Source organism: Palaemon carinicauda, chromosome 17, assembly GCF_036898095.1.
Source record: "Palaemon carinicauda isolate YSFRI2023 chromosome 17, ASM3689809v2, whole genome shotgun sequence".
NCBI lineage: Eukaryota > Metazoa > Arthropoda > Malacostraca > Decapoda > Palaemonidae > Palaemon > Palaemon carinicauda.
The window spans coordinates 40,968,909-40,984,828 of record NC_090741.1 but is presented as its reverse complement, the minus strand read 5'-3'; the positions used below and the strand labels follow the sequence as shown (position 1 = coordinate 40,984,828).

Sequence of the window (15,920 nt, the reverse complement as noted above, 5' to 3'; positions counted from 1 at the left end):
CCATTAATCATTTGTCTAGCATGAATAGTACCAGTAGAGGTGGACTGGAGGATTCTGACCTCAAAATTACCAAGATACGAATAAGTCAGTACAAGAATATGGACTCACAACAAACCTATGACAGTAACTCAACACGAGAACCATCTGCCAAGGCCTTTTACATACAGTAAAAAACGGTAAAATTTCAAGAAATTATATTTTTCAGCGAGATTGGTCTCACAAGCTCGTCTAACGAACATTCACAAAATTTTGATTGTCTGTTTACCAAGCTCTCAACAATAAAAGGCAATGTAAGTAATACAATTCAATAGAGGATTATCAAAGACACAATATGTGACAATCTTTAATACTTTTCTTTATCATATTCACTTTGTTGCTTCCCTTCAGATAGTTTCATTAAAAGTTTTCCATCTTCATCTAGCAATAAATGTTCTGAGGTTAGCAAGCAGTAGAGAACAATTGTAAGGAGTGTACTATAGGGTAGGCTATTAAGTTTTCCATCTTCACCTATAGAGTAGAGAAACAGAGCAGCAACGAATATCAATTGCTACTTAGCTCTTTGAAAACTCCACCCTTTAAACAAAAATTTCATGCATATTTCTTAAAAAAGAGAGCTATATATGACACATGTCTTTGAATAAAGCATACAACCCTTATACTTAAATCATACAACAAAAACACAATTTCATCTTCTGTTAAGTATTATACCTTGTATGTTGACCACTTCTGCCAACATCATAAGCGTCTACAAAATAAACCCGGTAATATTATGGCCTTCCTAACTTTTACACAAAGTTTTAAAATAAAGTTAATGATATTCCCCCCAATCTGTAACTCATAACTTCATCTACTTCCCTAATGTGTTATTATTTAATTTTCAAACAGTCAGCAAGATTATAAAAAACAACATCTTCACAGCAAGCAAGCTGCAGCACAAGCATCTACCAGACTCATGAAGTCTTGAAGTGATTTACAAGGCATCACTGAATGTTTAAAGGCCACCTCTGATGCCTCACATAACCGTCTAAATTCTACTTTTGATATGGGTTCCTTGGATGCTACCTTCTTTTGCATTTGAATCAAGACATCAAGGGCTGAATGCACCTTTTGAGAAATCATTTGCAGTTCGAAAGGCGTCTTGTTTGGTATTCCTTTCCCCAAACAATCATTACAATACATACATTCACCTGAAAAAGGTTTGTTGCAACTAACACACACCCACTTAAAATCAGGCTGATGTGGACGAGTTGGCCAATTCTCCTCACAGGCTTGACAGTTGCAGTCAATTCCAGAGTTCAATAGCAAATGTTGTTTTCTTTGAAACTTCGGTAGAAGGCTAAAGTTGACGAAATTGCCAACTGTCAATTCCTCGCCCGTTACAATTGGTTTCAAAGAATACCAGCAATTGTCCCTACCAACATATATATGTGATGTAACAGGCGAACAAGAGTGCTTGAGCAGACTTTCTGCTGGAAAAAGACTAGTTGCTGACTTCTCCAGGCGTAAAGGCTTCGGCTGTAATTGGAGAGAGAGAAATAGTCATATATTTAGCAGGTGAAAGACTTGTAAATGCTATTCAGAGCAATATGAAAATCACTACTTAGGCAATGACATAACTTATGTCGGTTGCAATGAGTATAGGGTATAATTAAAGGTATGAAATTAGAATATCAATACCAGACACTCTAAACAGGAAATGGCAGAGCACACAAATTTTACCAGCTTAATACATCTGGTCAGGCTTTCACTTTAAATTCAACAGTCTGAACTGATTCAGGTGCCAATATCCAACCACTAAAGAGTGGTTAGTTAAGATTGCGCTTTTCAAACTAGTATCAAAGAGGCAAAATTATATCTATATTTACTTTATTGTACAAAACCAATGTGTGAGACCACTTTACTTTCTAGAAATCTAATGTTGGGATTCAGAGAAAAAAATAATCTTAAAATCAACCTATACAGAACAGTTACTGACAAACACTAAATTGCTCAAAAATGACAAATTCGAAGATATTTTGTATTTTTCCTAACCATACAAACCTTAGCTATTTACATTGGGTTTACCTTTTACGTAGCTGAAATGGCGAGCCATTAGAATTTTAACGAGGGTGTATTACCCCCGCGCTAGTTAACAGGGGGGTAGGGGAGTGGTAGCTAGCTACCCCTACCCCCCTCACACACCGGTGAATTGCTTCACTTTCACTCAGAGGTAGGACTTGTCTTGGGGGACAGGGCTGGCGGGCAAATATATGTAAATAGCTAAGGTTTGTACGGTTAGGAAAAATACAAATTATCTTCGAATTTGTCATTTGTTCCGTAACCGAAATACAAACCACGCTATTTACATTGGGTGACTTACCCCTTAGGAAGGGTGGAAAGTCTCCAGTCATACTGGCTTTGGCTTTACCCGGGAACTCAAAAGGAGTCCCTGCACCTCACAAGTTCCTTACTCCGCAAGGAACCGTGTGGCCTACATAAGCTTGTGTGTGAAGGAAGAAGTGTGACCCGTCCTAGGCAGTTGACCTGGAGTTCCAGAAGGAACTCTGGGTTAGGACGTTCCCAATACCACCTCGTCAGGGTATGGGGGACGCGACAGTATTGACTCAATACTCGGAACACAAGGAAGCATGGTTTACCTGCAGAAGTTTGAGGTCAGCTATGCAGAGACCAGGATGCTGCTTCCCAGTAGAGGGGAAGATGAAGAAAGAAGTAAGGGCCAGACATACTTCTTTCGTTCATGCAGACTAAAACCTGATAACAATGCCCTCAACCTTCTGCTACCTGTCCAAAAAGGAGCCTGAGGTTAGACCAGCTGTTGTGTAGCCACCACAGAGCGATAGAAACGTATCGATACTCCTGTGGGTAACGTCCTGCAGGAAGCGGGCTGCGAAGGTCATTAGACGCTTCCAGACTCTAGCTTGTAGCACCTGCGTCACAGAGTAGTATTACTCGAAGGTGTGGGACGTTGCGATGTATCCGACATCGTGCTGTAGGGCGACATGACAGGGGAGGGTCTGGAATCAAGTCGAGATGAATGTCCTTGAATCCGAGCTGAAGAGGTATACTGGTGACTCTCCCCCGTGTCCTTCTTGTCCTCCCAACACGGCTGCACGTGAGGACAAACTGCAGCTGTTCCCAAAGACAACCCCTCGATTCATTTACTGGCAAGGAGAAGGTTTTTGGGGCATCTGATACAGAATGGCGACTCGAAATCTTGAAGGAATTGGACCGAAGGGCCGGGACCCCAAGATTCTGAGTCTAGCCAACAACTCAGGAGCGAACCTGAATGTTGCCTTCCCTCATTCCTTAGAAAGGGGAGTCGTACGAGACCAAGAAGATTGCTTACACACTGGCCGCGGCCAGAGTGAGCAGGAGCCCCAAGACGGAATACGATCAGAGGCCTGACGAAAAGGGTCTTGAGAAGATCTCTTTAGGGACTAAAAAGTCCGAACCATGCTCCATGTTGGAGGTCTCACTCCGACTGGGGCAGGGACGTTTGCAGCTTCGCATGAGCGAGGAAAGGTCCAGCGGGAAGGAAAAAGTTTATTCCTTTCAGCCTGAAGGTCATGGAAAGGCCGAGCGACAGGCTTCACTGCCGAAAGCGGAAAGGAGTTTCCTCCCGCCGAAAAGCAATAAGTTCGTTATTGCTGGAGAAAAGGCCTCAAGGGAAGAGATATCTCTCCCACCGGCCCACGACACCAACCACAGAAGACTCTCCACTTCGCCTGGTAGACCCCTGCGGATGACTATCGCAAATGACGCGAACTCCGCCCCGCGACTGTAGCGGGTTGTCTCTTCTTGAGGAGGAAGCGTAGTCTCTCCAGGCGTGAAGCCGAAGCGATGCCCTGGCTCGTGAAAGATATTGCAGTGTGGTTGTTAGAGTAGCCTGTGCCGTGGGAGAAGCTCTCCCGGGAGTTCCGTCAGGGGAAGCAGAGGGTCCGGAAACCGTTCTGCATATAGTCCCAGTGGAGATCTCAGGGCCATTGAAAGGTTGACAGACAACCTGGTCTTGTTGAGACCCATTCTCAACAGACAACAAAGGAGGGAAGACGCAACCGTCGATGTTGTCCCTCCATCACCGGAATGCATCTTGCCAAAGAGTCTTGGGGTCTGAGACTGGGGGGGAGAACAGCGGAAGCTTGAGGTTCCAAGCTGTCGCGATCAGGTCCCCCAGGCTAGGACTTTCTGGTTACTAAAGTCCAAAGACCCCCAGGTACACTCCATCTACGAGGCTCTGCTCAGATAGTCGGAGAGAACATTCCTCTGCCCGGAATGAGCGAGCCGATAGTGGTATTGAGAGGATCTCAAATCAAGATGCGAAGGTATGAAAATGCATCCCTTGCTGGTTGGAACACGCCAGTACCATGAAGTCGTCACGCACGGAGCGACTCAGCAGGAGCTGTAGGATCTGTAGAGGGGCCAGACTAGGCCCCTAAGCCTGCCTGAATGATGGAGAGGTATCCTTCAGGTCCTGACCATAGGCCTGAACCAGAACATGCCCCCCCAACCCCCCTCTTTTCTTTGAAGAGTCCGAGAACAGCATCAAATATGTGGGGAAAGGACGAGAATATCCACTCCCATCAAGAGGTTCCATAGGTCAACACCCATTGCAGGTCTAATCGTTCCGCTGGTTCCATAGGGGCCAGAAAGTCCGGTTAATCGTTGCTCTGAAACCACCGGAACTTGGGCCACCCCACAGGGAACTTATCCTGAGGCGACCGTTCGGGACTTAGACGGGTCAATGAGGACGAGACCTAGGACACGGTCCAAGGTAGGGCTGAAAGCTCTGCTTGACCGAGAACAGGTACTGCGACTCTCCTCAGCCTTGCCACAGTCAACTGAAGGGAAGGCTCGGAGGAGGAGGCAACAGCATCTGGCGTCCCCAGGTGGTCACCCATCCAAGTACCGACCAGACCCAACGTTGCTTTACCTCGCTGGACGGTCGAGAAGCGGGGTTTCCAACGTGGTAAAGCCGTTGACTCAAATTCATGGCTGGATACTCCAGATGTTGAGGCAGAAGTAGAGAAGGCTTCTAGCAAATTACCATGAACCCTCACTCATGGTAAGGATCCGGGAGCTTGTCCCGGCGTTGAAGAAGGTCGAACCCGAGCCTATCGGAGTTGACCAGACCTCAAAAAGGCGAAGGAGGCGCAAGCCTGCTCCTGAGCGGCCATGAGGAAAGCAGGGAGAGTTCTCTGGGGAAAAACCTGCGATGCCACGGCGGGATCGCCACACTGCATCTTAAGCAGGAACACCTGTAGTCTAGGCTGAATTCCAAGAGCTTCCTGGAAGATGGATGGAATGGAAACTGAAAGTACCCGTCCTTCCGATCCAGGGCCTAAGGAGTCCTGTCGCCTCGTTATCAGTCTGATCGATTCGCTGTTCCACGCTGGACGAAGTTTGTTCGACAAACTTGATCAGAGCTGAGAGGTCGACTACGGAATTCCCATCTCAGATGCTTTCCTACGAGAAAGGATCGACTGAAGAAGCCGGGGGGTGAAGCCATCGACGATCCTATGGAGGACCTTCTCCTAAGGCATGGATCCTTCTGCCCAACCGGGCAAAACTCTTGCCGACCCCATGGCATAGAGGTTCAGTGACACTGAATTCACTGACAGAGACGGCAGGCGCGATATCCTTGGCTGATCACGGAGATCGTGCAGGAATCGGCCTCGGGAAGCTGTTATCCGGATGAGTAACCTTTGGCATCCTCCCAGCGTGAGACCTGCAAGGGGGGGGGGTTCAATCCTAGAGTTTGTGAACTCTGCCGCTCCCTCTAGGATTATGACCCCCCCACCCCCCCGGGAGAGCCTCCCGTGCTACCTGTTCCTAACAGGAGGGGACTGCTATTGGACACCTTGTCTTAGTTGCCGTACCCGGTCCGATAACTTAGGCCGACAAGGCTGAAAGAAAGAGGCGCTGGAGGCCTGCAGGGTCTGGAAGAAAGCGCCTTGGAGAGTGAAAACGGAAGTCGACTTCCTCCGTAAAACCGCTGTCTATGTCTCTGTCCTTGGGCACAAACAAGCTCTTCCCAAGGATGGAAGGGTGTCTGAGGTTGTCGACATCCACGGATGAGACACCTGAGAGGAAGCCCTAGGTCATTGCGTCCAGATGGTCCAACATCGAGCTTGCCTGCAAGTTCGAAACTTGGCGACGAAACACCAAGGTGCTTGAGCCCAAGAGGAGGAAAGTACCCATGATCTTCCTGTAGCTTCCTTGAACAAAACTTCGGGTCGCAACCGACGAGGGAAAGGACCTGGTAAGCCCCTTTCACGAGATGGAGAAGAGGAAGGGGTAAACCAGTCACCCTTGGCCGATGGAGAAATCTCGAATGGAAAGTTCCCTGGCAAAACCCTTCCAGGAAATGACAGGGAAGGGCTAAGCTTGGCAAAACCCTTCCAGGAAATGACAGGGAAGGGCTAACCCAGCTTCTGGAAAGAAGAATGTTGCTCAGACCTCCCTGAAGATTCTTCCTGCTCTTGCATGTGCCATGCTCTACGTTTACGAGGTGAGGCCGGGTTCTGGAAATACGCTCCAGAAGACTCGCCAGCCTGGCCATGCTGCGAAACCCCAACGGAAATCGCGGTCGCAATCGCCCTGGCGCTCGCGCGATGGCAAATCAATGGTTTGCGCGTGGCCGAACGTGGAAGCGCCCATGCGCGGGCACGCAGGAACGCAAACTAAAGTGCGCGAAGGAGCGCAGAAGGAGGGCGAGAGCTGGTGGTGGGCGAGCGATGACCCGTAGGCGAGCAATGGATACTGCAGGAATCAAGCCGACGTCCGCGCCCCGGAACACCGTCGGTCCGCGCCCCGGAACACCGTCGGTCCGCGCCCCGGAACACCGTCGGTCCGCGCCCCGGAACACCGTCGGTCCGCGCCACGGAACACCGTCGGTCCGCGCCACGGAACACCGTCGGTCCGCGCCACGGAACACCGTCGGTCGGCGCCACGGAACACCGTCGGTCGGCGCCACGGAACACCGTCGGTCGGCGCCACGGAACACCGTCGGTCGGCGCCACGGAACACCGTCGGTCCGCGCCACGGAACACCGTCGGTCGGCGCCACGGAACACCGTCGGTCGGCGCCACGGAACACCGTCGGTCGGCGCCACGGAACACCGTCGGTCGGCGCCACGGAACACCGTCGGTCCGCGCCACGGAACACCGTCGGTCCGCGCCACGGAACACCGTCGGTTCGCGTGTGGGCAAACATTGGAGAGCATGTGCGCGGTCGCGCATGAGCGTAGGCGCGCGGGCACGTGGGCGGGCGGTCGCGCATGCACGTGGGCGGGCGGGTGAGCGCAGGTGGTCGGGAGACCAATGACGCGTAGGCGGGCGATGGCGCGTTCTGGCGAGCGATAGCCCGTAGGCGATGAAGGAGCGTTGGCAAGCCACGGCGCGTAGGCGAGCGGTGGTGCGTTAACAAAACGCTAGCGCGCAGGTGAAGAATCGCGCGGGCGCGTAGGCGATCGCTAACGCGAGAGACTAGTGATGGTTAGCGCGCAGGTGCATCAGGAAGGTGAGTGCTGAAGCAAGCTGTTAATCAGGCGAACCTAGACGGTCAGAAAAAACCGTTGACGCCCATTGGTGCGTGGCAGAAAAGGGCTCGCAGATGTGCGCTGGCGATTGAAGAAAGCTGGCGCACCGAAGGACAGAAGTAAAGGTGAGCTCTGGCGAGCAGGAGGACGATCTACGGCAAGACTCAGCTACCGGAGATCGTGGTCCACAGCAGGCGAGCGCTAGATGATCTCTATACTGATGGTGTCCAGGGGAACTGACACGCGTGGCAGATCGATGGCGATCGTTGACGAGTAGGAGATCGCTGACGAGCAGGCGAACGTTGACGCGTGTGTGGTCACTGGCGATTTGGTGATCGCTGGCGAGCAGAAGGCAACGCGTGGAGGCCTGTGCGTAGAAGAGTCCTTGTCCAAGATCTGAACCGAATTTCTAGATCGCGAGGGCGAACGTGGGCACACAGGCCGCGTAACAGGAACCAACAGGAACAGCAGAGATGATCATCAGGAGAGCGCTGTCGAACAGGGGAGCGCTAGCGATCAGGAAAGCGCTGATGAGCAGGAGAGCGCCTGTGCGCTAACACTGAGCAGGAGAGCGCCTGTGCGCTAACACTGAGCAGGAGAGCGCCTGTGCGCTAACACTTAGCAGGAGAGCAGGAGAGCGCCTGTGCGCTAACACTTACCAGGAGAGCAGGAGAGCACCTGTGCGCTAACACTGAGCAGGAGAGAACACAGCAGAAGGGCGCACAGGGGAACCCTGACACGCAAGGGAAGAACCTCCGTGGGAGGCAACCCTTTGCCCCGAAGGTATCGTTGTCTGTCAGGAGACTGAAGTCCGTCGGAAGACCGTTGTCTGTCCATCAGGAGACTGATGTCCGTCGGAAGACCGTTGTCCGTCGGGAAGACCGTTGCCCGTCGGAAGACGAGGTCAGACTGCTGTCCATCTGCACCAGGGGCAGAAGATCAAGAAGAAGGAGTTGTAGGCTGCATACAGATTCAAAAAGGCACCTCTTAGCACCCTTATAGGGAGATGGGAGGCCCTTACGACGTACCGGACGGTGAGCCTTACGGCGAAGGCGGCCAACAGCAACAACAGCAGAAGTCCTGCGAAGAGGAGTCTCTATGAGTGTACTCTCTCGCGAACGAAAGAGAAACACTTCGTAGAAGACGGGTCAGCCAGTGACCTAAAAGGAGCAATCCTCCGAAGAGGGGCTCCTGCAGTTGCCCAGCCCCTTGAGCGTAACTGCAGGTGCGACCGCTCAGCACCAAGAGCATAGTCGCACGAAAAAAAGGCAAGAGAAGAACCCCCCAAAAGGGGAAAAACTTCCCTCGGAAGGAAAGTTACCCACCCAAGGAGGCGAGCCTCCTGAGTGTTCTAAAATGAACTGGAGAGCTGTCAATCATCACGGGAGTACTTCCAGAAGGAGACACGCCCCTGACGAAGATCTATAGGGGAGGCAGCAACAGCCGAATCCCCAGGCCTCAACAAGACAGCTCACTCCGTTGTCACATTACAGAAACGAACTAGATCGGCAACAGTAAAAAAATAAAACAAAAAACATTAGTTAACATTCATTCCCCCGGGAAGGCTCCGAAGAGGAATCCCGTGGGAAAGGAACACAAGAATTACACAACAGGCACGTGCCCCCACAACCACTTACACTCACGGAAGGAGAGCTGTAACCAACACAGAATTATAACAATTATAATTATGTAACTATGAAATTATATAATTTAAAAATGAATGAACACTAAAGAAAGAACGAAAACCCCGAAAGGAATCGTTCAACAAAGCAGAAAAATCAACAAATACAATTAGATTCATAAACTAATTGAGACAAAACGTACGGCGTAGCAACCCCCCCACCCGGGAAGGAAGCTACAAAGGCGTAGTAAAAGTAATGTAGTAAAAGGGTGAACGACCTCAAGAGAGAGAGAGAGAAAGACCTTAGTCAAACTCAATCGCGACCCATGAAATTACACCATGGTGGCTTAACTGCCGAGGGCTCCACGGAGATATCGTACACTACACACACAAGCACAAACTCTGAAAAGGAAACTTACGGATTTCTATACTCAAATATATACATAAACATGAGAAAATGTTTACATATATATTGAGTAAAAGAAAAGTAAGTGATTAAGTAAAGACAAAACAAACAATGGCTGCCAAGCGAGGACAAAGACAGAGACATCTGTCCATGTCCGAGCCAAAAGTGAAAGTGAAGCAATTCACCGGTGTGTGAGGGGGGGAGGGGTAGCTAGCTCCCACTCCCCTACCCCCCAGCTAACTAGCGCGGGGGTAATACACCCTCGTTAAAATTCTAATGGCTCGCCATTTCAGCTACGCTAAAAGGTAAACCCAATGTTAATAGCGTGGTTTGTATTTCGGTTACGGAACAAATGTGTTTTTTCTAGCTATAAAAACCTGAACCACTTAAATGGTTACTCCAAATGTAAATTTTCTGTGACCAGACATCAAAGACAAAATGGGGTCCAAGTGTTATTATTATCATTACCATTATTACTAGCTAAGCTACAACGCTAGTTGGTAAAGCAAGATACTATAAGCCCAAGGGCTCCAACAGGGAAAAGTAACCCTGTCATTTAAATGCGAGTCTTCCTTAAGTGGGAGGAAATTTCCATTTAGAGGGATTCACTCATTCTAAGGACAATTACAATAGTAAAAACAAAGGGTTTATGAAAAAGTCAAAGCTGCTAAGTAGGTGAGGACAGTTTCCACAGGCTGGGTTTAGACTAACACAGACGAAGCTATACCAAAATTAAGCATCAAAATAGGAGATATAACCATTCATACTTATAACCAAGTTATTCTTACCATGTGATCCAAGCGAGTACTCCACGATCCACCGTACTAAAACGTTCAGACTTGATTCACATTTCATACCCTTATAATGCAGGGAATAACTGAAGCTGTGATAAAGGGCTAGGTGTACAACAGGCCCTAAGAAAAAGTGTCCAAGACCTGTTAGTACAATCATTCAGGTAGTGACCTGTGAAGGTATTCTTCTACTTTCTCCAGACACCTGAACTGAGAACCAGGGCTACCGTCCCGAGGATTTATACACTTGTAATGGTTTCACACAACGGAAACGAAATTGCATTCTTAGATATTGTTTGGAGCAGCCTGTGCTACAATTAAGTTTAGAATTTTAGGTGGTCTAAGAGAGCTTGTTCTCTTCAGGTACTTTCCGACTGCTCTTACAGGACAGAGTAACAGATTATCTGGATCACCAGTTACCTCTTTGAAATGTTACCAAATCAAATCTATGATCAAGAATAGCCGGATTTTGTATCTTTGGGTAAGTTACAGGGTGACACACACACAAAAAAAAAAAAAGGCATCACCTAAACTTGAATAACTTTGGAAATAAATATTCAATTCCTTTTATTTTTCAGATTTATCAAGAAAAATTAATGTTCTAAGAGTACCAAATTCGACCTTCGAGATGCCATGGACTACCGAGGAAAAGACATTTATAGTCGAGGCCTATTTTCCGTTGAAGTCTATCCACGCAGCTCAATTGCAATTCAAAGAACGGTTCAATGTCAAGAATTTCTTGTCCACTCAATGATCTACAGATGGGTCAACAAGTTCAGAACCCCTGGGACTGTGCATACCCTCAATTGTAAAGACACTAACAGACAATCACACTCTGGACGACCAAAATCATCAAGGACACCACACAACACTGCTGCAGTCAGAGACTCTGCTGTCCGCAGCCTAAGCAAGTCTTTACGACGGCGAAGTCAAGAGGAGCTTGGAATCAATCGGGAGTTAAGCGGAGAATTTTGAACGCAGATCTCCACCTGTATCCTTACAGGATACAGATTAAACACAAGCTTACACCTGACGACATGAGGAAGCGAGTGATCATGTGCCAGTGATTTTGCGACAAGATTGATGCTGTGCCAGACTTCCTTGACAACATCTGGTATTCGGACGAGGTACATTTTCTGTTGTCAGGACACATGAACTCGAAGAACAATATCTTTTGGGGTAGCACACCCCTTGAGCACTGCCTGCAAAGGCCATTACACTCGGTGAAGTGTACTGTCTGGGTCGCCATCTCCAAACATGGCATCATTGGACCTTTCTGGTTCGAGGACGACAACGAGCGGGCTGTGACAATCAACACCGAGCGATATGTCCAGGTGCTTGGCAAGTTCTGGACAGCACTTGGTCGACAGAGAGAAGTCGTTAGGGTCCTTCAGTGGTTTTTTGGTGACGACCTTTTTTTTGTCACCCCGTAACTGTTCACAGCTTTACGCATATGATTCAAAGGGGCCTTCTTCAGGGATCTAAGAACCTTCGTCACATTCCTAGATACAGTAGAGGCTTGAGTTCCCCAGGAGGACAAGTCTGTTTAAAACTTCTAACAAAAATAGAAAGTTCCCATGAAGAGGAAAGATCAAGTCCTATAGTTTGAAAAAATGGCTCAAGGCCAAGCGGTAACCCTTCACCACAGTGAAATCAGAGAAATACTGTAGGGGTTTTGAGTGGAGCCATAATTCACCCTATCAGATCTGAGTGGAACCATAATTCCCCTTATGAGAACAACCACAGAAGGCTGCCCTCTTAGCTTGACAACTCAAAGTTGTTTCGCAATTGATTTTGAAAAGCCTTTCCTTCGGAGGAGATGCTGGATAGCCTCCAAATGCCTCGTGGAACTTTCTTATATGTAGTTGGCACAGCAGACTTGTCATTCATATGAAAAAATGGTTGTTGGGTTAAACGAGGTACTTGAAGTTTATGAGTTGAAGCTACTGAAGGAGCACCACCACAAGGAGGTTCCACTCATTTACTAACTAGAGTAGCGACAACACGATCAGTGTGTGCATTATTGTATGACATGGTACACAGAGGAATACCATCCTGCACTGAAATGGCAGCATGTTCAGCGAAGTAAGCACAAATAGGAACAGCCCGAGGATGCAGCAAGGATGGGACATGTAACAACCGAGTGGAATTGAATAATGTGTAATTGTCACAGTCGACTTTTGTGCAGTTTGCTTGGGAGGAGAACCAACAGTATTTGAACAACTCGGTTCAGACTAAGTTGTGGATACTGCCAAACCAAAGCGGTCTGAACAAGGTCAAACTAGGATGATGGGGGAGTTTTGGGACAAATCCTGAGAACTTGTAAGAGAAGAGCAGTGCCGACGACCCCTGGGGGTACGTGACAAGCATGGCTCATAGGTACGAGAGGGGGAGGGAAACAGATCCTTCAACAGGGCTACCTATGTATGGGGGGAGATGACAGTCTTGACCCTAGGGTGTGCCATGTATATACGGGAACGAGGGGGAACCTTTCAACGCTTTTACAGGAGACACCTCTAAAGGCGAAAAACTAATTCCACATACATTCTGCTATAAAGGGGTCACCACTCAGTACCACACTAGTGGGAGGTGAAGGAGATCACGTATACCAGAATACAATAATTGTGAACAAAGGGCACTTGGATTGGATCGGGCTCTGGAACAACAGTAGTCGTAGCCCAGGTCTACGTCACTAGCAATTACTTGTGATCATTCGGTACATGTTTAGGTGACAACATATACATATAATTAGTATCAATAATTAATTTATGGCTGTCATCCTCTGTAACTGGAGCTTTAGAAGGGTCAAGAAACAATGGAGCATGGTTGGGGATATTGGTTGCTAAAGAAAAGAGCCTACCCTTCTTACTGTCATCAAAAAATGAGGAATTAAAATTATTCCTCTTGGCTCATTTCTTGCTACAGGAACGATGTCTCCCACAGGGAGGACGGCCACTCCCTACAATACTCACCCAGAGATTCCACAGAACACTGTTTGCATGGCATGAGGGGTAGGAAGGATGCGGATCAAACTCAACCAACTCCTAAAAGGAAACAAGGGCAACAATCACGGCAGGGGCAAGTCCGGGTGACACTAGACATTTTAAGTACATATAGCAATGATACAAAAGCACAAAGCATTATAAGGGTAATGCAGTGTGGATAAGAGAAGTCATGATCGTAGAGCACAGAAGGAAGACCTCTCAATACAATGACAATAGGGAGAGAAGTGGAGCTTGCATCACAGCATTAGATGCACTGGAGATGCTGAGTAAACAATCTATTATAGTAACAACTGGACCATGTTTTTCTTTTTATTGTGTTGTCGTATAAAATTAACATTAGGAGTAACCATTAGAGAGAGAGAGAGAGAGAGAGAGAGAGAGAGAGAGAGAGAGAGAGAGAGAGAGAGAGAGAGAGAGAGAGAGAGAGAGAGAGAGAGAGAGAGAGAGAGAGAGAGAGAGAGAGAGAGAGAGAGAGAGAGAGAGGCAAAAAAAAAAACTGAAGTGATAAGGACATCTAAAAAAAAAAAAAGGGGGGGGGGGGGAACTACAGATATGATGGTAGGCTGAAGATACACCGGGGGACAGTTGGAAAATTTAAGGTCTGGAGAGCACAGGAAAGGCACTATAATATGAAAATGGTAAAATGTTTGAATCATCCCCCCTCCCTTAATAACATTAAGTAATCTCCTTTGGAAACGAAAACTGATCAAAAGGTGGCCGCCAAAATAAAGAACAATGAAAATTCTATCAATGCAAAACCACTTTCTCAGGCAAAGGGAACTCCTTAGTTCAATCCCTGAAATGTGCTTCTGGGATTAATGACAAGGTAATTCATCCTTATAATCTTTCACAATAACGAAAATAAAAAGGAGAGTATAGCTGGCCATCCCTTCATTAAACATTCCATATCTTTCAAATGGTTTCTTCTCCTTTAGTGCTTGACTTTACATTAGCCAATTAGTCATCAATTTACCATTGGATTGGATTCATGAATTTGGGTTATACAGCCAGGCGCTGGGGGCAAGAGACGAACTTTTTGGTGACTGTCATCAATTTACCATTGGATTGGATTCATGAATTTGGGTTATACAGCCAGGCGCTGGGGGCAAGAGACGAACTTTTTGGTGACTGTCATCAATTTACCATTGGATTGGATTCATGAATTTGGGTTATACAGCCAGGCGCTGGGGGCAAGAGACGAACTTTTTGGTGACTGTCATCAATTTACCATTGGATTGGATTCATGAATTTGGGTTATACAGCCATGCGCTGGGGGCAAGAGACGAACTTTTTGGTGACTGAGTGGAACCATTCTCATTTTGCTTAAAAGAAATTTTTTTTTAGATTACATTAGATTAATAACACTCAGATCTCACTACCAACAATTCAATAAAAGTTTCATTCCTGTCATTCAATGGTTCCAGGGTTACTCTTACCCGTCATGATCTAAAACAAGCTTTAACACCTCTAACAATATACAATAAGGTAACTTACTCGCCTTCCCCTCAATGGGTTACCTAGATGTTATTTTTAAAAAATTAGGAATACTCTAAACTGAATAGTAAATTGGGAAATTTCAACATTGACATCTTAGATGTACTGAACACCATGCGATTCACAGAGCCCTTTTTATTACACCACTCTTTGAGTTTCAATGGTAAAGTCTTGAATTGAAGAAATTAGGGGAAATAAAGAAAAATCATTAGGGTAAAATAAAAATAAAACTAAGATGAATTTGGCAAATGAGATACGTATTTAAATGTAAAATGAGCTCGATTTACAAAATATTCCCTGTTGGTAGACGGGCTTTTGTGTGCGACTTAATTACTGCTAAGAACTGTATTATTTGCATAAATTTAACATAAATGTACTTGCAAAAGCAGCATATTTTTTCCCCGTTCAGTGTTTGGGTCTGTTCCTGTTCTGAGATTTTGCCCTCTTCAACAAATACCTCTGGATGACGGCCACCTCTATTCTACTGCACTTTTTAGGCAAAACTGATTACCACTTACCCCTTTGAAAGGGACGATAGAATTCTGACTACACCTCGCAAAGTTGTTGAGTAAAATCTTGCAAGTTTCCAAAATATCTTCTTTAGTCACTCGTAGAGCTTTGCCCGATTCATCAACAAAGAACCTTTCACTAAGCTCCAATAATCTTGCCAACTGCAATGCCCTATCACATTCCACTATCAGTTCTTCAACAGAATAATGGGCCAAGTCATGATGCAGATGATAAACAGGCTGATACGAAGACGACCTGTATATTCCTTTCTTGTCGAACCCAAAATGTCCAGGACGGAAGGGTTTTTCACTTTTGAGTTTATTGGACATTGATTTTATTTGACTGAAGCTATATGTTTTCAACAATTTATAGGACAATGCCTTAAACTCCAGCCCACGAGAAACTACCGTCGTCAGGATCTTGCACTCCAGCCAATGGTCTTCCGAAAGACCTCTTGTACGGCAGGACTTACTACAGAATATAACCTGGAAAAGGGGGGGAATGAAAAAATCAAAACAAATTTACATAGTAAATCACGGCCTTGAAAATTTTGACA

At 46.9% G+C, this 15,920-nt stretch overlaps 1 protein-coding gene and 1 pseudogene across 1 annotated transcript in view; both read right to left on the bottom strand.

Annotated features, from left to right (window-relative positions):
• Window positions 1-330: 330 nt before the first annotated feature.
• Window positions 331-15,920, bottom strand: part of LOC137656319 (uncharacterized) — an 88,707-nt gene continuing 73,117 nt past the window's right edge. The window contains exons 10-11 of the mRNA XM_068390491.1: window positions 15,373-15,849; window positions 331-1,515 (exon numbers count right to left, since the gene is read on the bottom strand). Of these exons, the coding sequence (XP_068246592.1) occupies window positions 913-1,515; window positions 15,373-15,849 (1,080 nt within the window). The 3' untranslated portion in view covers window positions 331-912. The remainder of the gene's footprint in view (window positions 1,516-15,372; window positions 15,850-15,920) is intronic.
• On the bottom strand, window positions 4,862-4,980 carry LOC137656911 (5S ribosomal RNA; annotated as a pseudogene).